At 44.3% G+C, this 25942-nt stretch overlaps 1 protein-coding gene across 2 annotated transcripts in view; it reads right to left on the reverse strand.

Annotated features, from left to right (window-relative positions):
* LOC112244618 (cAMP-specific 3',5'-cyclic phosphodiesterase 4D) overlaps window positions 1-25942 on the reverse strand; it is an 82789-nt gene that overhangs the window by 19369 nt on the left and 37478 nt on the right. Inside the window, exons 2-3 of one of the 2 annotated variants that reach the window (XM_024412346.2) lie at window positions 9227-9415; window positions 617-653 (exon numbers count right to left, since the gene is read on the reverse strand). In XM_024412346.2, the coding sequence (XP_024268114.1) occupies window positions 617-653; window positions 9227-9415 (226 nt within the window). Of the gene's footprint in view, window positions 1-616; window positions 654-1254; window positions 1523-9226; window positions 9416-25942 lie in introns of those variants that run through there. The other variant, XM_024412347.2, reaches the window with a different exon arrangement.

Raw genomic sequence — 25942 nt, forward strand, 5'->3', positions numbered from 1 at the left:
GAGTCTGGGCACCAATTTAAATCATGAGTCAGCACGTTAAACAGGACGGTATCTGGTTTCCCGGCTGTGGTGGGTTTCTGATCAGTCGTCAGCCGTATCGAGGAACGCCATGTTGGATTCCTCTCTTGTTTAGTAAAGTGAGTGCGGTTATGACGCACACGTCCTCTGTCACGGGCCTGGCTGCTGCAATGTGCCAGCCACATGCCAAAGGCTGTTCCGATGGCCGTCTACTAGTGTCACTGGCACCTATAGTGACAGCTGTGACTTCACTGACAACAACCTTTTTGTAGTTCTCTTTTTTTTTAAGCTTATTATTACTCAGAATCAGTCAGTGTTCAGTTACGTTATTTATTTCCTTGTGTTGGTGTGCATAATGACGGTGAAGTTACATAACCAATGGGCAGATTAGAGGTCACATTCCAAATTACAGGGAGAATTTGGCTTGGCAAACCAGAGCGTGCTTAAAACCAGTGGGATAGATTCTAACCCATGCTGGCAGCGATACATTGTACATGTGCTCCAGAGTCAGTAGCCTAGACCGCTTGTCCATACCAGGCAAATTCGTTAACCATTTATTCAGCTGAAAAACACAGGACAGAATATTTCCAAAACTAACCTGTGCAAATGGTGTCACAATCATGTCTTCTCCATGTCTATAATGGGGCAAAAATGATGAAATTTAGGTTAAATCCAGATATTGGTTTAGGCTCTGGTCTTACATTTTTAAAAGTACATTAACAGAATCAGTGAAAAGGTTAAACAAATTTGCAACCATTTAGTGTGCATACAATATTTAGGTTAAATCCAACATGACTACTATGGTACTAATGTCTACTGTGCACTTTACACATTTGCATTTAATCCTAAATCAAGACAGTTGATCAATGTCTGTGAAAAAACACTTCAACAACCTGCAGACCAACATCAAAGCAAAGAACACAACGAATAAAGGTAGACCAGACCGGGTGAAATTAAGGTCAAACAAAGGATGCCATGCACTGTACATTATAGGAACCGTGAGGTAGGGAGAAATTAAAGTCCAACTGGTAAAGTTACAGGGTTGAGGGTCTTTTTCTTGAAGCTTCACATGCAAAAGAAAAAAGGCTTTTCTTGGGGTCACAGGAAAAACATGGGGAGGGGTAATTTTTTTTGTCACTGGTGCCATGGGGAGGATGATGGCTCTGAAACCTGTAATGGAGAATGCAGAACAGGCCTTTGAGGGGACAAATCAGCGTTTTGTCAAGTTCTTCTCACCGAGACAACCAGTTGACTTCCCAGTGCTTCAAGCTTTCTTCCCTTTAAACACAGAGGCAAGAGTTGGTGACCTGCAACCGATTCATCACAAACTAAGGTGTTTAGACACAGGGAAACTGTCTTAGGCTGATGTAGGCTGGAAAAATAAACTGAAGAAGTTAAAAAAACAAGTAAGTCGCTCATTTTTCCAACTTTGGCTGCAGTCCAAACATCTTATTTTTACCCCCTCAGCCCTCGTGCTAGCAACTCTCCCTCAGAGAGCGAGTGAAGAACTTTGATCACTTGTGGGGTTGATATGACCCACAAATCAATGCAAACTGTAGTCATTTGTCAAACTCTGGTGGCTGCGAAGTTTCAAATAAAGTCAATACGGCTGCATTTCTGGCATGTCAGACAAACTTTTGACGCTAGCCTGCTAAAAAATATATAAATAAAATAACATTTTATTGGTCACATATACATAATCAGCAAATGTTATTGCAGGTGTAGCGAAATGCTTGTGTTCATAGCTCCAACAGTGCAGTAGTATCTTAAAATGATTCACAACAATACACACATCTGAAAGTAAAAGAATGGAATTAAGAGTGGCATTGACTAAAATACAGGAGAATAGAATACAGTATATACATATGAGATGAGTAAAGCAGTATGTAAACATAATTTAAACAGTATTAAAGTGACTAGTGTTCCATTATTAAAGTGGCCAGTGATTCCAAGTTTATGTATATACGGCAGGAGCCTCTAAGGTGCAGTGTTGTGTAACAGGGTGGATGCCGGCTAGTGATGGCTATTTAAGAGTCTGATGGCCTTAAGATTGAAGCTATTTTTCTGTCTCTCAGTCCCAGCTTTGATGCACCTGTACTGACCTCGCCTTCTGGATGATAGCGGGGTGAACAGGCTGTGGCTCGGGTGGTTGATGTCCTTGATGATCTTTTTGGCCTTTCTGTAACATCAGGTGCTGTAGGTGTCCTGGAGGGCAGGTAGTTTGCCCCCGGTGATGCTTTGGGCAGACCGCACCACCCTCTGGAGAGCACTGCAGTTGCAGGCAGTGCAGTTGCCGTACCAGGCTGACAGGATGCTCTCAATTGCGCATCTGTAAAAGTTTGAGGGTTGTAGGGGCCAAGCCAAATTTCTTCAGTCTCCTGAGGTTGAAGAGGCGCTGTTGCGCCTTCTTCACCACACTGTCTGTGCGGGTGGACCATTCCAGGTCATCAGTGATGTGTACTCTGAGGAACTTTAAGCTTTCCACCTTCTCAACTGCGGTCCCTTCAATATGGATAGGGGCGTGCTCACTCGGCTGTTTCCTGAAGTCCACGATCAGCTCCTTTGTTTTGTTGACGATGAGTGAGAGGTTATTTTCCTGGCACCACTCTCCCAGGGCCCTTACCTCCTCCCTGTAGGCTGTCTCGTCATTGTTGGTAATCAGGCCTACTACCCTTGTGTCGTCTGCAAACTTGATGATTGAGTTGGAGGTGTGCGTGGCCACGCAGTCATGGGTGAACAGGGAGTACAGAAGGAGGGGGCTTCTGTGTTGACAATCAGCGAAGTGGAGGTGTTATCTATGGTGTTGAATGCTGCACTATAGTCAATGAACAGCATTCTTACATAGGTATTCCTCTTGTCCAGATGGGATAGGGCAGTGTGCAGTGCCATGGCTATTGCATCGTCTGTGGATCTATTGGGGCGGTAAGCATATTCAAGTGGGTCTAGGGTATCAGGTAAGGTAGAGGTGATATGATCCTTAACCAGCCTCTCAAAGCACTTCATGATGACAGAAGTGAGTGCTACGGGGCGATAATCATTTAGTTCAGTTACCTTTGCTTTCTTGGTTACATGAACAATGGTGGACATCTTGAAGCAAGTGGGGACAGCAGACTGGGATAGGGAGAGATTTAATATGTCCGTAAACACTCCAGCCAGCTGGTCTGCGCATGCTCTGAGGACGCGGCTAGGGATGCCGTCTGGGCCGACAGCCCTGCGAGGGTTAACAACCTTAAATGTCTTCCTCACGTTGGTCACGGAGAAGAAGAGCCCAAAGTCCTTAGTAGTGGCCCGCATCGGTGACACTGGGTTGTCCTCAAAGTAGGCACAGAAGGAAGACATCAGACATCAGTGAAGACATCAGTGTCCACGATGTGGCTGGTTTTCCCTAGACCGTGATTGTCTGTAGACCCTGAAACATATGTCTCGGGTCTGAGCCTTTAAATTGCGACTCCGTTTTGATTGTTTTGCCTGTTTGATTGTATTCAGCCATAGTCACCTTGCCATGGTTAAATACTGTGGTTCGCACTTTCAGTTTTGCTCGAATGCGGCCATCTATCCACTGTTTCTGGATTGGGTAGGTTTTAATAGTCACAGTAGGTACAACATCTCCGATACACTTCCTGATGAACTCAGTCACCGTATCTGTGTATTTGTCAATGTTATTCTCAGAGGCTAACCGGAACATATCCCAGTCCGCGTGATCAAAACAATCTTGAAGCATGGATTCCGATTGGCCAGACCAGTTTTGAATAGACCTTACCACGGGTATTTCCTGTTTGAGTTTCTGCCTATAGGAAGGGAGGTGCAAAATGGAGTCGTGATCAGGTTTGCTGAAGGGAGGGCGGGGGAGGGCCTTGTAGGCATTTTGAAAAGTTGAGTAGCAGTGGTCCAATGTTTTACCAGTGCGAGTACTACAGTCAATGTGTTATCAAAACTTTGGTAGCGTTTCCCTCAAATTTGCTTTGTTAAAATCCACAGCTACAATAAATGCCGCCTCAGGATATGTGGTTTCCAGTTTGCAAAAAGTCCAGTGTAGTTCTTTGAGGGCCGTCATTGTATCGGCTTGAGGAGGAATATACACGGCTGTGACTATAACCGAAGAGAATTTTCTTGGGAGGTATAATACGGTCTGCATTTGATTGTGAGGTATTCTAGGTCGGGTGAAAAAAAGGACTTGAGTTTCTGTATGTTATCACAATCACACCATGAGTGGTTAATCATGAAACATACACCCCCGCCTTTCTTCTTCCCGGGGAGTTCTTTATTCTTGCCAGCGCAATGTACTGAGAACCCAGATGGCTGAATGAATATATATTCTGAGAGAGCCATGTTTCCGTGAAACAGAGTATGTTACCATCCCTGATGTCTCACTGGAAGGAGATCCTCGCCCTGAGTTCGTCTACTTTATTATCCGGAGACTGAACATGAGCGAGTAATATACTCAGAAGCAATGGATGGTGTGTTGTATTCCTGTTCGTAACGCTGGTGAGTTACCGCCGCTCTGATATCCAAAAGTTATTTCTGGCTGTATGTAATAACACCAAAAAAATAATGTGCTTATAATATAAGAAATAACACACAAAAAAAAAAAAAATACTGCAAGTTGCTTAGGAGCTAGACACAGAGCTGCCATGTCTGTCTGCGCCATCTACATCCTGTTTTTTTAAAGAAAGGCTCATTTTTTGTCCATTAAAATAACATCAAATTGATTAGAAATACAGTGTAGACATTGTTAATGTTGTAAATGACTATTACAGCTGGAAATGGCAGATTTTTTTTATGGAATATCCACATAGGCGTACAGAGGCCCATTATCAGTAACCATCACTCCTGTGTTCCAATTGCACGTTGTGAGCTAATCCAAGTTTATCATTTTAAAAGGCTAATTGATCACTAGAAAACCCTTTCGCAATTATGTTAGCAATAAAACTGGCCTTCTTTAAACCCGTTGAGTGTCTGGAGCATCGGCATTTGTGGGTTTGATTACAGGCTCAAAATGGCCAGAAACAAAACACTTTCTTCTGAAAGACCCCGGTGCACAACTGAGCAAGAGGACAAGTACATTAGAGTGTTTAGTTTGAGAAACAGACGCCTCACATGTCCTCAACTGGCAGCTTCATTAAATGGTACCCGCAAAACACCAATCTCAACGTCAACAGTGAAGAGGCGATTCCGGGATGTTGGCCTTCTAGGCAGAGTTGCAAAGAAAAAGCCATATTGCTGTTCAGTGTATGTTCTTTTGCCCATTTTAATCTTTTATTTTTATTAGCCAGTCTGAGATATGGCTTTTTCAAAAATCAAAATAATGAAAATGACTGTCTGGTAGCCTCAATAAATAGAGAAAGATTTGTAGTTGAATAAGTCGTTGCATGTACAGATTAGTTTTTTACTTGACTTGAAAAAACTTGTGACTCGACTTGTTCTTAGATTGCATGACTTAAGTCTTGACCTGTTATACTTGGGACTCGACTTGAGACTCGGACCTTGTGACTTGAGACTTGCTTGTGACTCGAATAATAGTGACTTGGTCCCACCTCTGTAGCTAGCTACATCATATCAAACCTATCATCTGGTTTGCTTGGTTAGCAAGGTAGGAATTAAGCTAGATAGCCTATTATGCTAAACATGATGCTAACTATTTAGCTAGCTAACGTCAGCAAGCTAAATTGATGGCTCTGAGTCTGGCTGGAATTGGCAGGAGCCCCACCTGTTTTGAGCCCTAAATGTTTAGCTTTTTTTTTTTTACAAAATAATAATGTTTTGCGCCTGTTTTGCATGTTATTTTGGCATTAATACATGTCACATAACAGTTTGCAAACAATGTTAAAAAAATATACAAAAAAATAATTGACTTAATAAAGCTGCATACAAACTTGGTCTCACCCTAATAATTTGGTCCCTTTTCCCTCAGAATTTTGCCTACTGACTTAGTGGTGCACATGTAGCCTATAGTCTGTTTTAGATAAATGTAATCATCTAATATTGTAAGAGCTTTCATTGTCTGCTTATATGCCCCCTTCATTTATCCTACGGTTCTGACTTAGTGTTTAGGGAGAATATTGTAAAAACGTGTTTGGAATCCTGTCGCTGTACATTTCAAAAGTGCTGAACAAATAGTTATATTGACTACGTCTGTCCAAGCTCGCTCATTAATGTCTTAATCGAAATTACTGATTGCTTCTTATCCCGCCGTCATCCCCTTATGCCATAGTTTGTGCATCTCAATTGTCAGTAGAAACCACATTTGTTTAATCCAGTCAGCCATATCAGCTATGTTTTTTAAAAGGCAGTAAATGAGGCTGAATGAACTGTTTCACTGCCAGACAAGGCTCGCTGGTAGCCCGGTGTAGCATTGGTAAGGTGTTGCGACTGCTGTGGGATGGCTTTATGTAGGCCCTAACATTTTGTGGGCACCTTTTGTGACCATTACAATGCAATTAATGTATTGTTTAGTGTTGTGTTGTGTAGTGGCTTTGCTGACATGCATCTAAAAATGATTTTTTTTGCTCCACAAAGATTTACATGCTAAAATCGCCACTGGGTAAGAGTTTGGGGAAACGTTAGTTACAGCATGGTAAGGGTGAATTAAATTCTTCAACCTCTTGGTAGCTAGCTAGCAACATTAGCGAAGCCAGCTGGAGTCACATATTGGCTACCTAGCAACATGACATCATTTCTCATTTCTGGAGGCAGTGGAAACACAATTTGAGCTTGCCCACCAAGGCCAACCCAACCTGGGTTGACTTTAAAGTGCCAATGGAAACAGGGCTCTTGTTGTTAGTAAAGTCTAATTAAAATGAAGATGGAAATGAATAATGCCTACTTGAATTTGCCTACTTTCAGCACCATGAGCTGTCTATTTCCGATTGATTGTGCCGCAGCTGCTACTTCAAGTTTCAGCACCACAATGTAAGTTACTCGAATCTGGCTTATTGTGAAGAGAATAACTCTGATAAATACAGTACTAGTCAAAAGTTTGGACACACCTACTCATTCAAGGGTTTTTCTTTATTTTAACTGTTTTCTACATTATAGGATAATTGTGAAGACATCAAAACTATGAAATAACACATATCGAATCATGTAGTAACCAAACAAGTGTTAAACAAATCAAATTTATTTGATGACAGCTTTGCACACACTTGGCATTCTCTCAACCTGCTTCATGAGGTAGTCACCTGGAATGCATTTCAATTAACAGGTGTGCCTTGTTAAAAGTTTTATTGTGGATTTTCTTTCCTTCTTAATGCGATTATGCCAATCAGTTGTGTTGTGACAAGGTAGGGGTGGTATACAGGAGATGGCCCTATTTGGTAAAAGACCAAGTCCATGTTAAGGCAAGTTAAGGCAAGTTAAGTTAAGGCAACTCAAATAAGCAAAGAGAAACAGTTCATCATTACCTTAAGACATGCAGAAAATGTCAAGAACTTTAAACGTTTCTTCAATTGCAGTCGCAGAAACCATCAAGCACTATGATGGTCGCATTCATGGCCTTCATGGTCGAATTGCTGCAAAGAAACCACTACTAAGGGACACCAATAATAAGAAGAGACTTGCTTGGGCCAAGAAACACGAGTAATGAACATTAGACTGGTGGAAATCTGTCCTTAGGTCTGAAAATGTGAGATTTTTGCTTTCAACAGCTGTGTCTTTGTGGGACGCAGAGTAGGTGAATGGATTAACCAGCATGGCTACCACAGCATTCTGCAGTGATACGCCATCCCATCTGGTTTGCGCATAGTGGGACTATCATTTGGACAATGAACCAACACACCTCCAGGCTATTTGACCAAGAAGGAGAGTGATGAGTGATGGAATGCTGCATCAGATGACCTGGCCTCCACAATCACCTGACCTCAACCCAATTGAGATGGTTTGGAATGAGTTGGAATGCAGAGTGAAGGAAAAGCAGCCAACAAGTGCTCAGCATATGTGAGAACTCCTTCAAGACTGTTGGAAAAGCATTCCAGGTGAAGCTGGTTGAGAGAATGCCAAGAGTGTGCAAAGCTGTCATCAAGGCAAAGGGTGGCTACTTTGAAGAATCTAAAATCTAAAATATATTTTGATTTGTTTAACTTTTTTTTGGTTACTACATGATTCTATATGTGTTATTTAATAGTGTTGATGTCTTCACTATTATTCTACAACGTAGAAACTAGTAAAAATAAAGAAAAACCCTTGAATGAGTAGGTGTGTCCAAACTTTTGACTGGTACTGTACATAATGGGCTAAAAACATATTGTTATTAATTAAGTCATTTATAGTAGAAGCAAGCTATCAAAGTTGACCTCCAGCCCTCCTTCTCATCTTCCCACTCTTCTTCTCAAAAGGAACAGAACATAGACTGTAGTCTAGTCAGGGCGCAAGATTAAATTATTTTCGGCAGAAGTCTTTGACTCTCCTCCTGAACTGTCACCATAGGCCTACGCAGCCATTGGTTAAGCAGCACACAAACATGTTTTTGATCAGCAAGAGCAGAGCAGGCCTGGGCTCAGGGTTGGAATGTCCATTGCAGTTTGTAATGCAGCCTAGTTTTATTTACACCATCCCAGCAGCTATCTTAGAAATAGAAACGTTGCTCTGTGCTTCTCCGAGCATGCACTTCGTAGCATATAGGCTATGGATCATTTGATTGAGACCACACTAAATAGCCTATAGGCGCACATGGTAGTGCACATGATAGCAGAGAATCAGAGATGAGGGGTGGCATCGGGCACACATCGATATAAATATCCTAATAAGCAACTAATTCTAAAACACTGGGAAATATAGACATTTCATCAATTACAAATGATATTACTCTCCCCTGGACTAAATTTAAAAAAAAAGACTAAACCCTCCTCTTGACTGAAATTGAAAAAGCATGACCCCACTTTCCTCCAGATAACCATTCTGTACATTTCTATCCATTCCTTGCTGTGATTACACAGTTAAAGGGAAAGCTTTCAAATGGGCCTAACGTATTCCCCATGTTTTGCTATCGGAATTCCCTCTTGGAAAGTGATCCAAGAAGCAATTCCCTTCCACATATAATTGTATCTGTTCCACAAAACCACATCTGTATATAACCTTGGGCATTACAAAAAGTGGAGACCTTGCAGCATCAAGGCCTACATTGAGACATCTCTGCCATGATGCTTCAATAGATGTGAGTGGAAGGTGAAAGGTCACAGAGGAAGACAGTACCAATATGAGGGGGGGCACTTACAGATCACTGGCAGTGGAGGAGTTCCTCGAGGGGGCCTTGGGTGAGAGGTCAAAGTCTGAGTCTGAGCGGTAGAGGAAGGACTCACGGCGCTGGCTGTGGTAGTTGGCCTGGAGCACCAGGCCGGAGCTGGGACTGGCCGGCGGGTCCAGGGGGCTGCGCCCCACCGACAAGCCATTCTCAGCATCAAAACTATGGGGAGAGAGCAGATGAGAAAACAATTCACAGTTTCAAACTTGTAGCCTAAATCAAAGTTCCAAAACAACAATAAAAAGCTAAGAACTGTTCAGATTACAGTAAATATGAATTTGACATACAACACCCTAAGGGTATCACCCTTTAATGAGAGTGAGGAGAGTATGGTGAAGAGTAACCTGAGATGGGAGAGTGATCGAGAATAGGCCACAGTGGCTCTCAACATGTATCATGATTTAGCACGTCTTTCAATGAAAGCTGCTTATTATCATCATCACTATCATTTATAATTGTAATAACCATGCTCCAAAAATCATCCACGTCACAAATGATGCTCCATCACTCAATAAATGGAACGCACCTTGTGCACACAGAACAAACACACACTCAGTTAAAGCACAATACACAACAGGTTTTAATCATTCGCAACAAGGCACTTTTCTTCGAGACTGACGTCAAGTCAGACATCACCAACGGGACAAAGGAATCAAACCCCTCCTTTCTCCCCTCTAAACAAATTGAGCGCATTTGAGAAGCCCAAACTAAAAATATCAATGGCGTCAATAATAGCACAAACCCTTTCAACAACGAAGGTGATTTATCAAAAGCACAGGAAATGGACGCATACAGAAAAAGGCCCATCATTGTTCTGAGTCACACCAAATTACCTCCATATGAAGGAAACCAATGAGTGGTTGAGAGGGTGAAAAACCTGTATAATAATACATTGTGGAGTTGACTGCGTCAGAGAAGTATATCTGAATGGTGTTGGCTGGTCAGACTATGGGAACTGGCTGTTTGATGACGAGGGTCGGCCTGAGGCACCAGTTGCACAGATTCACAGATCTGTAAACCACCTTTAAGGCCATTCAAATGGATAGGAACGGATCCATATACATTAAGATTAGTGCAGCTCTGCACCGCCTAGCCCAGGTTGACATGCGTAAACAGTTCTCTTTGATAATAATGCATCTCACCAGTCTAAAGGGGTGTAGTCTCCCTGTCTCCTTCCCTTCATCTGCAACAGATCTTAAAAACACAGATGAAACCCAAGGAGATTCCCAAATGAGTTCTACACTACATATCTACCCCATCACATCTACCAGCATTTTCAGATCTGTACAAAGGGAAGGAGACAAGATATGGAAGCCACTAGACTGTTGAGACACAGCCAAGATTCTGCACTGCACTGCCTACAGCAGAGGGTCATGATGATGGTCCGTCTTCGGCCAAATAAAGGCATTTCTCATTCTCGGCGCAGTTCCACCTTGATCCACATCCACATTCCAACAACCTCTGCTAACATCCAAGCTTAGCGCCACTTGGTATGCAGGTTCTGATGAACTCCAGAGCTGGAAAATCGGTACTTTAGCAAACAACCATTGCGGTAACTGGGGCTGTTTTTGGACAGAAACTGGCTGTAGCCTAAGCCCTTTGCAAATAAATAGTGCAAAGTGATATGAAAAAATAAAACCCTCATGCTAAAACAGTTTGAATTGAATTGAAATTGAAACTAACCAAGCCAGAACTGTCCCTGTAGATGTCTCTCAATTATATGAGGAAATTATACAACATTATAACGTCTCTCTTCTGTCAGATGAGCTATTACACAGCAATAAAACTGGCATCCAGTGCTTTAATAATGGCAAAGTCAAACTCTCGGCTCTGGTTCAACTGAACCTAATTGGGAACCCCACTGGGGGTATTTATTGCTAGCTGTCAGGTGCAGACATGGAATTGATAGATACATTGCCTAGTGAATGTTTACACACCCCTCCTCAACATCTCCATCACCATATATGTTTTTGCTACCAGTTATTCCATTAGAGTCTAAGCCCTGTCTAAGCCAATGAACAAATATTTGGGGCCTTACTGCTATTAGCCCATACAAATGCATTGAATAACAGATTCATTACGTGGAACAACAGGTAGTCGGCCTAAATTAAAAAACGAAATTAAAAACGAAAGTCTTGGGACAAATCCATTACACAACACAACGCCGATGTTGGCACAAGATGGAGGGAATGTTAGAGCATATTAAACTAATTAAATGACAGTTAATGAAAATGTACATATTGAATTTATTATACAAGAGAGAAAAAAAATCTGAAATTCTACAGCACAACGGCAGAGTCATGTCTTAAGTGTAAAACTAACAATGACTCAATAATCCATGCTTACACGGAATGCTAAAAAGTCCAAAAGTTATGGGCGGAGCTAGAAAGTGGGCTATCAGAAGTATTTCAATGTAAACTTACTTTCAATCCGCCTGTCTGCATATTTCAAAATATGGCATATTGGGGTGTAGTCAAATACCCAATGGGCTGGACGATTCTCTTTTCATCACTCATCTTGAAAAAAAGTATACAAAAACCCTTGAAATCAATCAATCTGCCATCATTAACACAATGGAAAAATCACATGTTTTTTTATTAAAATAGTATAGTGTTTCTGTAAGTTGTTCGTATGTATGTTTGTAACTGTTTGAGGTATAAAAAAAATATTACATGAATATATAAAGAATTATGTTTTTCCAAGAGGTGTTGAGTGTTCCTGAGTGTTCCAGTCTCAGTCCTGATTTGCTTGAACATCAGAGACAAGGTTTGAATATTGTTGTCCATCAATGACACCCAATTCCCAAACAAATTTACTGAGCTTGAGTAATTTTGACAAAAACAATGGATAAATGTTGCCCTAAGAGTTGTGAAAAGTTGGCAGAATCTGATTCAAAATGATTCACAGCTGTAATGGCTGCCAAAGGTGCTTCCATCAAGTATTGACTGGGGTGTGAAGACATACAATAACGACATCTTATTATTATTCTTACTTATTATTCATTAGGAACATTTTCTATAATTTGTGTTTGAGTTATAAAATATGGAGTAGGTTGTGTAAATTGGTAGGAAAACATTTCCATTTATTCACTTTTGAGATGTAATTTTAAGGCAGCAAAATGTGAAGACTGTGCAAGGGGTGTGGTCATTGGATTGCTGAAACACCTGTTATATTAAATACATCACATTGTAAGGTACTATGTCTATATGCAGTACCACGATTTATACTGTATATTTGATTTATTTTCTGTTTGTACGAAAATGGTTTGCTCCCACAGACAGTGAATCACGTGGCCATGGCCATGGCTATATAAAGCAGGAGGACAGGCATGGAGGCATTCAGTTACTGTTGGATTGCACGTTAGAATGGGCAAAACGAGTGACCTAAGCGACTTTGAGCATGGAATGATCGTGGGTGCCAGGCGCGCCGGTTCCAGTATCTCAGAAACGGCCGGCCTCCGGGCTTTCCACGGGCTTTCCACACACAACAGTGTCTAGGGTTTACAGAGAATGGTGCGACAAACAAAAAACATCCAGACAGCGGCAGTCCTGTGGGTGAAAACAACTTGTTCAATGAGAGGTGGAAGGAGAATGGCAAGAATCGTGCAAGCTAACAGTGGTGTGCAGAACAGTAAATTGGAATGCACAACTTGTCAGTACTTGTCACAGATGGGCTATTGCAGCAGACGACCACACTGGGTTCCACTCCTATCAGCTAAAAACAAGAAGAAGTGCTCCAGTGGGCACGCGATCACCAACACTGGCCAATTGAGGAGTGGAAAAACATTGCCTGGTCCGATGAATCCCAGTTCCTGTTGCGTCATGCTGATGACAGAGTCCCATCCTGCCTGGTGTCATTTGGTGGCATAAGCAGCATGAGTCCATTCCCCAAATAATTCAGGCCCCATCCTGCCTGGTGTCTCCACATACTAGTTGAAATAGTTTGTTAAGAGGCTGGTGGCAGTGGTTTAATGGTGTGGGGAAAGATAGTAGCAAAAACAATTGGGGGGGAGAAAAAGGGGTACAAATATTTTTGGGGTGGGAACTATACCCATGTAGATTTTACCCATGTCAAATTTACAAATGTAAAAATGGCTACAGTAGGCACTCCATACATTTTTCCACCCACTTCATTCCCTGGGATGTTGCATTAAGACAAGATGCTGGTCTGTCACATTGTGTCATGTGACAAAACAGATAACACAGAGAGAGACAGAATTCACAGAGCGAGACGGAATACACAGAGTGAGACGGAATACACAGAGAGAGACGGAATACACAGAGAGAGACAGAATTCACAGAGCGAGACGGAATACACAGAGAGAGACGGAATACACAGAGAGAGACGGAATACACAGAGAGAGACGGAATACACAGAGAGAGACAGAATTCACAGAGTGAGACGGAATACACAGAGAGAGACGGAATATACAGAGAGAGACGAATATACAGACGGAATACACAGAGTGAGACGGAATACACAGAGAGAGACGGAATACACAGAGAGAGACATAATACACAGAGAGAGACGGAATACACAGAGAGAGACATAATACACAGAGAGAGACGGAATACACAGAGAGAGACATAATACACAGAGAGAGACGGAATACACAGAGCGAGACGGAATACACAGAGAGAGACGGAATACACAGAGAGAGACATAATACACAGAGAGAGACGGAATACACAGAGCGAGACGGAATACACAGAGAGAGACGGAATACACAGAGAGAGACATAATACACAGAGAGAGACATAATACACAGAGAGAGACAGAATACACAGAAAGAGACAGAATACACAGAGAGAGACAGAATACACAGAGAGAGAGACAGAATACACAGAGAGAGACAGGGGAGAGTAACTGTTCAATCCTGAGACAAGCAGAGAGAGATGATGAGAGAAAGGGAGAGAGAGTGTGAGAGAGAGAGAGATAGATAGAGGATTCTACATTGGCAAGAATGACGTGGCATTGCGAGGGGAGCTGTATGTGATAGTGAGAGTGTGAGAATGAGAAGAAGGTATTCTAAAGATACCTGTGCTATCGCTGTCTCTCCTTCCTCCCTAATGGTGCATCTCTGCCTCCTCTGGCTGATTCCACACGCTCTAGCTGTCTCCGACTCCGCTCGCTTCTTCATCTGCTAAAAATAGCCTCTTCGTGCAGGAAATAGAATCAGAGATTCTAAAAATAGGTTTTCAGGTGGAAAGGGTTCCCTCTCTCTCTCTCTCTCTCTGTCTCCCTCTGCATCGACGAGACAAGATTCTTCCCTCCGTTCATTCATATTTATGGCGGGTTTCTATTTGAAGCAGATGTCAGGTTATATTTAGTCTCCATAAACAAATCTTTGCCCCTGTCATTCCCTCGATGCCACTTACAGAGCTTTTCCCTCGGAGGCCCGGCTCAAAGTCTTCTGAGTGGGCCTTCTGACTTAATCATCAGGTTGGACTTTGTTTACCTTTGACTTGAGTACTACACAGTGACAGTGTACTACTGTCAACTTGCCTAGTTGTTTAGTGGAAACCATGCTCTACGAGAGTACACAGTGAAAGCGTACTACAGTCAACTTGCCTAGTTGTTTAGTGGAAACCATACTCTACGAGAGTACACAGTGAAAGCGAACTACAGTCAACTTGCCTAGTTGTTTAGTGGAAACCATGCTCTACGAGAGTACACAGTGACAGCATACTACTGTCAACTTGCCTAGTTGTTTAGTGGAAACCATGCTCTACGAGAGTACACAGTGACAGCATACTACTGTCAACTTGCCTAGTTGTTTAGTGGAAACCATGCTCTACGAGAGTACACAGTGACAGCATACTACTGTCAACTTGCCTAGTTGTTTAGTGGAAACCATGCTCTACGAGAGTACACAGTGAAAGCGTACTACAGTCAACTTGCCTAGTTGTTTAGTGGAAACCATGCTCTACGAGAGTACACAGTGAAAGCGAACTACAGTCAACTTGCCTAGTTGTTTAGTGGAAACCATGCTCTACGAGAGTACACAGTGACAGCATACTACTGTCAACTTGCCTAGTTGTTTAGTGGAAACCATGCTCTACGAGAGTACACAGTGACAGCATACTACTGTCAACTTGCCTAGTTGTTTAGTGGAAACCATGCTCTACGAGAGTACACAGTGACAGCATACTACTGTCAACTTGCCTAGTTGTTTAGTGGAAACCATGCTCTACGAGAGTACACAGTGAAAGCGTACTACAGTCAACTTGCCTAGTTGTTTAGTGGAAACCATGCTCTACGAGAGTACACAGTGAAAGCGTACTACAGTCAACTTGCCTAGTTGTTTAGTGGAAACCATGCTCTACGAGAATACACAGTGACAGCATACTACTGTCAACTTGCCTAGTTGTTTAGTGGAAACCATGCTCTACGAGAGTACACAGTGACAGCATACTACTGTCAACTTGCCTAGTTGTTTAGTGGAAACCATGCTCTACGAGAATACACAGTGACAGCATACTACTGTCAACTTGCCTAGTTGTTTAGTGGAAACCATGCTCTACGAGAGTACACAGTGTTTCCTTAGCGCACTGCCAAGATAATGATCTTGTTCCATAAGTATTGAAAGTTTAAAAAACTATTTTGGAAATGTTAAAGCGGTATGTTGAGATGAGATTTGATTGCCATTACACTTGACGCAGTGGAAGTGCTGCATGGGCCAATTTTGGCCATATCAACAAACATGACTGCAGTCTCAGAACTTAGTTTTTGCTATCTATGAAGAACCATTTTTGGTTCCATGTAGGACTCTTTTCACAGAGGATTCTACATGGAACCCAAAATAGTTTTACCTGGATCCAAAAAGGAGTCTTCTACCGGGACATCCGAAAAACCCTTTTGGAACGCTTTTTTTCAAAGAGTGTGTAATGATGCGGAGGCATGACAATTGTTGTGTGACAACAAATACTGCTGGACACATGCAATCATTTGTGTGTTTGTATGCATACGTATGTTTCAAATGTACACTTATAGACACAAGAACACAAGTCTTACACGTACAACCTCAGGCTTCTACATGGAGGTGTGACACCATAATGAAATGCTGAATATATCAGATGTGTATTTGTTTGGTGTTCAGGGTCAAGTTCAGAGCAGAGGATGCTCCCCTACAGCACCACCATGGCTCTTTGTGCTTCTGGACTCCATTGTCTTCTCATTCCCATGCTCACCAGTCACACCCTCAGGAACAAACAGAAGTGTGAATAGAAATGAAAAGTAAGGATAGAGAAACAGTCCAGAATAACCCTGGGGAGTGGGGGTTCAACACTATATGGGCATAGTGAGTGATCTGAGAGCTGTAGTATTATGTTGAGAGACTGTGTTTTCTTCTTCTTGGGCTTTGCTGAAATCACAAGTCTCGAATCGAGTTCCCTAGAACAACGGAGAGATGGTAGTAAAAACAGCTATTGATATTCTCATGATAGGCCTTCACATTGAAGTAGATTGTGTGAGACTGCAGTAGTGCAAAACACACATTTCCCCACTAGGAATCAATACCAAGCACTCAGTGGCCAGTTTATTCGGTACACATCCCGTTTACTAAAATGTATCACTCCTACAGACAGTGAGTCACGTGGCCGTGGCTTGCTATATAAAGCAGGCCGACAGGCATCGAGGCATTCAGTTACTGTTTGATTGAACGTTAGAATGGGCAAAACAAGTGACCTAAGCAACTGAGTGTGGTATGATCGTTGGCGCCCTGCATGCCGGATCCAGTATCTCAGAAAGACTTCTGCGGAAGTCGATGCCTCTCCTTGTATGGGTGGTGCTCGGCGGTCGACGTCACCGGTCTTCTAGCCATAATTGATCCATTTTTCATTTTTCAAGTTTTGTCTTGTCTTCCTACACACCTGGTTTCAATCCCATTCATTACCTGTTGTGTATTTAACCCTCTGTTTCCCCTCATGTCTTTGTCAGAGATTGTTTGTTATTCAGTGTTGTGTTGTTTGTATTGGTGGGCGACGGGTCCTCGTACCCACTTTGTTTTATTGTTACATTTAGTGTTGGAGTTATGTTTAGTTTACTGTTATTGAATAACTCCATTACATTCGGTTGGATTCTCCTGCGCCTGACTTCCCTGCCACCTATACACACGACTCTGACAGAATCTCTGACCAAAAAATAAAGTCAGCAGGAGAAGGTACCCCGGCCATGGAGGTGGAGGAGCGCGTCATGGAACATACGGAGATGATTGACAATCTGAGCGCCGCCATGGATCGCGTTGTCCAGATTATGGACCGCTGGGAGAGACAGGGAGTTTTTCCAGCGCCTCCACCAGCACAACCGGGGTCTCCCCTGAGCGCCCTTTCCCCGCCTGAACCCAGCAGGATCCATCGGACCGTGAGAAGAGTTACGCCCTCATCTCGTGCGTCACCAGGAAAGCCATGGAGTGGGCCAGCGCTGTGTGTGGAGAAGAGGATGCGATGTTGGACCATTTTGAGGAGTACACTCGCCATTTCAGGACAGTATTCGACCACCCACCCGAAGGCAGAGCGGCGGGTGAGCGCCTCTACCATCTGAGGCAGGAGACGAGGAGCGCACCGTAGTTTGCTCTGGAGTTTAGGACCATGGCTGCCGGCGCTGGATGGAGCGACAGGGCCCTGATCGACCATTACCATTGTAGTCTACGCGAGGACGTCCGTAGGGACCTGGCCTGCAGAAACACCACCCTCACCTTCGACCAGCTGGTGGACATGTCCATCATGCTGGACAACATGCTGGCTACTCGTGGACGTCTAGATCACGGTCTGGTTGTTCCATCCTCCCGCCCCCTTTCTCCTGTACCCATGGAGTTGGGAGGGAAGGTGCGCAGGGAGACCGGAGGGGGTTCCCGCTCGAGCACCATATGTGGTCGCAGAGGTCACACTGCTGGTCGGTGCCGGGTTGGTTCCTCTGGGAATCAAGGCAGCAGGCAGGGCACTCTGGCGTCACCCCAGGTGAGTAGGCACCATTCTCATCCAGAGCCCTCTGTTCCACATATGTTTGTCTCTGTCACTTTTTCTGAATTTTCCCCACGTTCCCAGCATAAGGCGCTAGTAGATTCAGGCGCGGCTGGGAATTTCATTAATAAAAGTTAAGCTCATAGTTTAGGGATCCCCATTGTTCCTGTGGATATATGCCTTTCCCCGCTCATGCCTTAGATAGTCGACCATTAGGGTCAGGGTTTATCAGGGAGGCCACCGCTCCTTTGCTAATGGTAATGCAACCCCCTTGCATCACAAGGAAAATATAAGTTTTTTCCTTATTGATTCTACTGCGTATTTTGTGGTGCTAGGCCTACCCTGGTTAGCTTGTCATAACCCCACTGTTTCTTGGCCACAGATGTCTCTCACGGGGTGATCGCGAGAGTGCTCAGGTAGGTTGTTTAGGGGTTTCCGTTGATGCTACTCTGGTGGAAAGTCCAGACCAGGTCTCCACCGTGCACACTCCTCCAGAATATGCCAATTTGGCTCTCGCCTTCTGTAAAAAGAAGGCGACTCAATTATCACCTCATCGACGGGGGGATTGTGCGATAGATCTCCTGGTAGACGCTGCGTTTCCCAGGAGTCACTTGTAATCCCCTGTCGTAAGCGGAGACTGTGGCTATGGAGACATATGTCTCAGAATCCCTGCGTCAGGAGTACATTCAGCCCTCCATTTCACCCGTCTCCTCGAGTTTCTTTTTTGTGAAGAAGAAGGATGGCGGTTTGCGCCCGTGCATTGACTATCGTGGTCTCAATAAAATCACGGTGAGATATAGTTACCCGCTACCTCTTATCACTACGGTAATTGCACGGGGCGCGCTTCTTCACTAAACTGGATCTCAGGATTGTATACTTCTTCACTAATCTGGATCTCAGGAGTGCGTACAATCTGGTATGTATTCGGAAGAGAAACGAGTGGAAGACGGCATTTAGCACCACCTCAGGGCATTATGAGTACCTCGTCATGCTATATGGGTTGATGAATACTCCATCAGTCTTCCAATCATTTGTAGACAAGATTTTCAGAGACCTTCACGGGCAGGGTGTAGTGGTGTATATCGATGATATCCTGATATACTCCGCTAGATGCGCCGAGCATGTGTCCCTGGTGCGCAAAGTGCTTGGTCGCCTGTTGGAGCATGATCTATATGTCAAGGCTGAGAAATGCTTGTTCTTCCAACAATCTGTCTCCTTCCTAGGGCATCGGATTTCCACGTCAGGAGTGGAGATGGAGAGCGACCGTGTTGCAGCCGTGCGTAATTGGCCGACTCCCACCACTGTAAAGGAGGTGCAGCGATTCTTAGGGTTTGCCAACTACTACCGGAGGTTTATCCTGGGTTTTGGTCAGGTTGCTGCTCCCATTACCTCACTGCTAAAGGGGGGCCCGGTGCGCTTGCAGTGGTCAGCTGAGGCGAACAGGGCTTTTAGGCAGACTCTGTTTACCTGAAGACTCTGTTTACCTTGGTTCCTGTGTTGGCTCATCCAGATCCCTCTTTGCCATTCATAGTGGAGGTGGACGCATCCGAAGCTGGGATAGGAGCAGTGCTCTCTCATCGCTCGGGGTACGCCACTGAAGCGAAACTATGATGTGGGGGACCGGGAGCTGTTGGCTGTCATAACAGCTTTGAAGGCATGGAGACATTGGCTTGAGGGGGCTAAACATCCTTTTCTCATCTGGACTGACCATCGCAATCTGGAGTACATCCGGGAGGCGAGGAGACTGAATCCTAGTCAGGCAAGGTGGCCATGTTTTTCACTCGTTTTGTGTTTACAGACCAGGCTCCCAGAACGTTAAGGCAGACGCACTGTCCCGGCTGTATGACACAGAGGAGCGGTCCATGGATCCCACTCCCATACTTCCAGCTTCTTGTTTGGGAGGTCGCCCACGTCCACCTTCAGCGCGCCATACTGTGGCAGAAAGTTGGCGCAGACCGTCACCACAGTGAGGCCCCGGTGTTCGCACCAGGGGACAGGGTCTGGCTCTCGACCCGAAACCTGCCCCTCCACCTGCCCTGCCGGAAGCTGGGTCCGTGGTTTGTGGGGCCATTTAATGTCCTGAGGAGAGTGAACGAGGTATGTTATAGGTTACAGCTACCCACTAATTACCGTATTAACCCCTCGTTCCATGTGTCTCTCCTCAGGCCGGTGGTGGCTGGCCCGCTCCAGGAGGCTGAAGTGCGGGATGTTCCTCCACCCCTCTGGACATCAAGGGGGTCCCGGCGTACTCAGTTTGATCCATCTTGGATTCGAGACGTTGGGCGAGGGGCCTTCAGTACCCCGTGGACTGGTAGGGGTACGGTCCGGAGGAGAGATGCTGGGTTCCGGTGGAGGACGCTGCTGGAGCCACGCGTCAAAGCCTCTCCTTTTTGGGTGGTGCTCGGCGGTCGAACTTTGTTTTATTGTTACATTTAGTGTTGGAGTTATGTTTCATTTATCGTTATTAAATAACTCCATTACATTCAGTTGGATTCTCATGCGCCTGACTTCCCTGCCACCTATACACACGACTCTGACACCTGGGCTTTTAACTCTCGACAGTGTATAGGGTTTCCCGAGAATGTTGCAAAAAAACATAAAAAATCCAGTCACCGGCAGTCCTGTGGGCGCAAACAGCTCGTTAATGAGAGGTCGAAGGAGAATGGCAAAAATCGTGCAAGCTAACAGGCGGGCCACAAACAGGCAAATAACGGTACAGTACAACAATGGTATGCAGAACAACATCTCGGAACGCACAACTCATCGATCCTTGTCACAGATGGGCTATTGCAGCAGATTACCACACAGTGTTCCACTCCTATCAGCTAAAAACAACAATAAGCATCTCTAGTGGGCAGGCGATCACCAACACTGGACAATTGAGGAGTCGAAAAACATCCTACGATTCCCCGTTTCTGTTGTGTCATTCTGATGGCAGAGCGAGGATTTAGCGTAAACAGCATAAGTCCATGGACCCATCCTGCCTGGTGTCAACGGTACAGGCTGGTGGCGGTAGTGTACCGCCGTCCAATCTGCAGCCACCTCGTGATGCCATTGCGTCAGCATGGACCAACATTCATGTGGAATGTCTCCGACTTGTAGAATCCCCGAAGAATTCATGCAAAGGGGGGTCCGACCCGGTACTAGATGGGTGTACCTAATAAACTGTCTGGTGAGTGTATAGTCATTCATTCTCGTCTAGAATTGAAGCAAGTTACTGTGCAATCCAAGAGCTTTTGTGTATAGAAAGGCAGTAGGCCGAGGGCCAGACAGACAGACATAAAGGCAGACCCGCAGGAGAAAATATAATGTTTCTCTGAAACACACCTGATTCTCCTCTGTTCAAAAGTCCACATTCCAGGTGAAACGTTTCATGAAAGAAAAGGAGGTGTGTTACTTAACGAGCAGCTTGGTAAGTGAGCGTGATTGATGTCAGGCTGTCAGTAGGTGGGTTACCTGACACCCTGCCTGCGTCACTGCATGTCACAGCTGCATCAATTCCAGCTGGGGAACATTTGAGCACAGGAGCACCCTGCCTGCACTGTGGAAGGTCTAGCTCGTCCCTCTGAGGCACAGTATTATATGAGAGGCAGAGGTGAGTAAGAGTATCCCCGTAAAACCTGGCCTGTCATCCTACTACTCCTCATCTGACTCCTCATCCATCATACTCATCCACAGAACTCTCCAGACATACACCATTACACCAGACCGTGCAGTTAGGTACACCAGACCGGCTGGTCAGCACCGTACAGTTAGTTATACCAGACCGGCTGGTCAGCACCGTGCAGTTAGGTACACCAGACCGGCTGGTTAGCACCGTACAGTTAGTTATACCAGACCGGCTGGTCAGCACCGTACAGTTAGTTATACCAGACCGGCTGGTCAGCACCGTACAGTTAGTTATACCAGACCGGCTGGTCAGCACCGTACAGTTAGTTATACCAGACCGGCTGGTCAGCACCGTACAGTTAGTTATACCAGACCGGCTGGTCAGCACCGTACAGTTAGTTATACCAGACCGGCTGGTCAGCACCGTACAGTTAGTTATACCAGACCGGCTGGTCAGCACCGTACAGTTAGTTATACCAGACCGGCTGGTCAGCACCAGTTAGTTACACCAGACCGGCTGGTCAGCACCGTACAGTTAGTTATACCAGACCGGCTGGTCAGCACCGTACAGTTAGTTATACCAGACCGGCTGGTCAGCACCCGTACAGTTAGTTATACCAGACCGGCTGGTCAGCACCGCACAGTTAGTTATACCAGACCGGCTGGTCAGCACCGTACAGTTAGTTATACCAGACCGGCTGGTCAGCACCGTACAGTTAGTTACACCAGACCGGCTGGTCAGCACCGTACCATTTTCTATGTCAATATCTGGTAAACAGAAGGCTGTAAATTAAAGCCGAACCCAGTGTTTCCCTTTTTTTAAATGAGAAGTGCTGACTCTGACAAAGGTTCGTAAACAGAAATTAGCATTGTCTTGTTATTAACTCCATTGCACCTGCAAGGGTACTAAAGAGCGACACTGCCAATACACCAACAAGAATAGCGAGCAACAGAGTTGTACACAGGATTGACGGCATCATCACTTGTGAGGCCAAGACAAAATAATTAGATATGGCATTAGATGTTAGGCCGCAGGCAGGGTGAGGAGAGGAGGTAACGAGGGGTACTGAGGTGAAACTATAGGCCGGTTGGGTTAGGACACTCCCTGGCTGCTGAGGTTGAATGAGAGGTCTACTGGGACACAGTTCCTGGTTCAGCCTGTCCGCTGTGAGTGTGCTGCATAGCCTTCATTGTTCCTAATCAGACATTCGAGAGGTCGTGACCCTTGCATGGGGAATGGGCTTGGCCCAGGAGAGTCTAAGTATAGGCTCAGAGAACATACTCCGTTCACTGACTATTTATTTAATGGACTATACACGAGTGGCGTATCGGTTTAAGGCACTGCATCTCAGTGCTAGAGGTGTCACTACAGACCCTGGTTTGATTCCAGGCTGTATCACAACCGGCCGTGTTTGGGAGTCCCATAGGGCGGCGCATAATTGGCCTAGCGTCGTCCGGGTTTGGCCGGGGTAGGCCGTCATTGTAAATAAGAATTTGTTCTTAACTGACTTGCCTAGTTAAATAAAAAATAAAAAATAAACTGCTTATAAACATTATTACATAGTTTGTAATAGACGAGACGGCCTACAGGGAGGAGGTGAGGGCCCTCGGAGTGTGGTGTCAGGAAAATAACCTCACACTCAACGTCAACAAAACTAAGGAGATGATTGTGGACTTCAGGAAACAGCAGAGGGAACACCCCCCTATCCACATCGATGGAACAGTAGTGGAGAGGGTAGTAAGTTTTAAGTTCCTCGGCGTACACATCACAGACAAACTGAATTGGTCCACCCACACAGACAGCATCGTGAAGAAGGCGCAGCAGCACCTCTTCAACCTCAGGAGGTTGAAGAAATATCGCTTGTCACCAAAAGCACTCACAAACTTCTACAGATGCTCTCCAGAGGGTAGTGAGGTCTGCGCAACGCATCACCGGGGGCAAACTACCTGCCCTCCAGGACACCTACACCACCCGATGTCACAGGAAGGCCATAAAGATCATCAAGGACAACAACCACCCGAGCCACTGCCTGTTCACCCCGCTATCATCCAGAAGGCGAGGTCAGTACAGGTGCATCAAAGCTGGGACCGAGAGACTGAAAAACAGCTTCTATCTCAAGGCCATCAGACTGTTAAACAGCCACCACTAACATTGAGTGGCTGCTGCCAACACACTGACTCAACTCCAGCCACTTTAATAATGAGAATGGATGGGAAATGATGTCAAATATATCACTAGCCACTTTAAACAATGCTATCTAATATAATGTTTACATACCCTACATTATTCATCTCATATGTATACGTATATACTGTACTCTATATCATCTACTGCATCTTTATGTAATACATGTATCACTAGCCACTTTAACTATGCCACTTTGTTTACATACTCATCTCATATGTATATACTGTACTCAATACCATCTACTGTATCTTGCCTATGCCGCTCTGTACCATCACTCATTCATATATCTTTATGTACATATTCTTTATCTCCTTACACTTATGTCTATAAGGTAGTAGTTTTGGAATTGTTAGCTAGATTACTTGTTGGTTATTACTGCATTGTCGGAAGAAGAAGCACAAGCATTTCGCTACACTCGCATTAACATCTGCTAACCATGTGTATGTGACAAATCAAATTTGATTTGATTTGTTTACTAGTAAGTCAAGTAAAAACATGTATTAGGCCTGTTCCTGATTTTGTAAATATTAATTAGTACATAAATATGTAATGGTGAATAATTACTAAGAATTCATTAATGGCTAATAAACTATTTAATAATGGTTTATGAGCAATTTACCCTGAAATAAAGACATATCACGTATTTGTTCATTTGATTTGGCACGTCTTATTGCAGGAGCAGCCAAGAGGAGAAGCAGCCAAAAAATATGAAAAATCACAATCTGGGTCTGTATAATCAGCACTTGTGCATTTTGGCTCACCCTTTGAATGGTTTTGCATAAATTTCTGTCTGCACTCACTTTCACTCTGTTTATATTACTTTACTGGGCAGCTATATACTGTACGTTCCCTGTATTGTTGCTAATGTCCATGCACCATAGTCTTAGTGTGGGTATACAACATTCTAGAGCTCATTAACTGAATCTAACTCAAATTAAATCAAATTTGGCATGCCAAGGACCAGAGCAGTAACCACAGAGCAAGACATTACAGGACTTCCCATTAAGATACAGTGAATCATAGGCACAAAAAAAATGTTCCATCTCCAAAGACAGCGAATTAATTGTTGTGTTTGGGCTATACACACGCACACACACAGGCACACACTCCTTGCTGCACAATACATCCGTATGACTCTATAAACACATGTTCCTAGATGGGTAAATCCACGGCTGTGCTGGGTCATGTTATGGGGATGCGATGAGCACAGATGATGTGTACTCCAATTTCTCTCTGATTGTTTTAATCACCGTCTCCAAGCACAAGCCTTTTACTTCTGACCAAATACAGGCCCAGCCTAACCGACGCCATAACGCATAAATATGTCATTACGTACATAAATAAGATACTAATACCGATTAAAACAAAAAGAGGCCCACGTAAACAAGGTACATAAGCACAATTCTGTTCTCACGTACGCTTCTAGCATAACAGTGTATTGTGAAGAGGACGTTTGCTTCGGTAGGGCTGAAGCGAGTTGAGAACCTCAGAGCCATAATTCACAAAAGAGCAGCCTAACTACAAAACAGAGTAGTTAGGCAGGGGAAATTCGTCTCGGGGTCGGCTAGTACAGTGTGTGTTTCAGGGCTGAGGTGAAGGGAAGGGGAGGCGGTCTGGAATTAAACTCAGATGACTGGTGTGAGGAAAAGTAGCAGAGGAAACACAGTTGGGATAGGGGTATTATTACTGTAAACATCTTCGGCGTTAACACATGTAGCATTGCATTATGTGGCATTAGCAACAAATGTACACGGAAATGATAATCATATGCGCTAATGATCTAGTATTTGCTATGGCCTCACATTCACGGTTTCTCAGGAGCGGCTGTAAAAGCGTTTCACATCTTCTTGAATCTGGAGATCTCCTTAGTGGACAGTTAAGTCCGGGGATATTAGGAAAGCATCCACTCTGGGGAGTCAAGAGAGTAATTCA

Source organism: Oncorhynchus tshawytscha, linkage group LG28, assembly GCF_018296145.1.
Source record: "Oncorhynchus tshawytscha isolate Ot180627B linkage group LG28, Otsh_v2.0, whole genome shotgun sequence".
In the NCBI taxonomy this organism is placed as follows: Eukaryota; Metazoa; Chordata; class Actinopteri; order Salmoniformes; family Salmonidae; genus Oncorhynchus; species Oncorhynchus tshawytscha.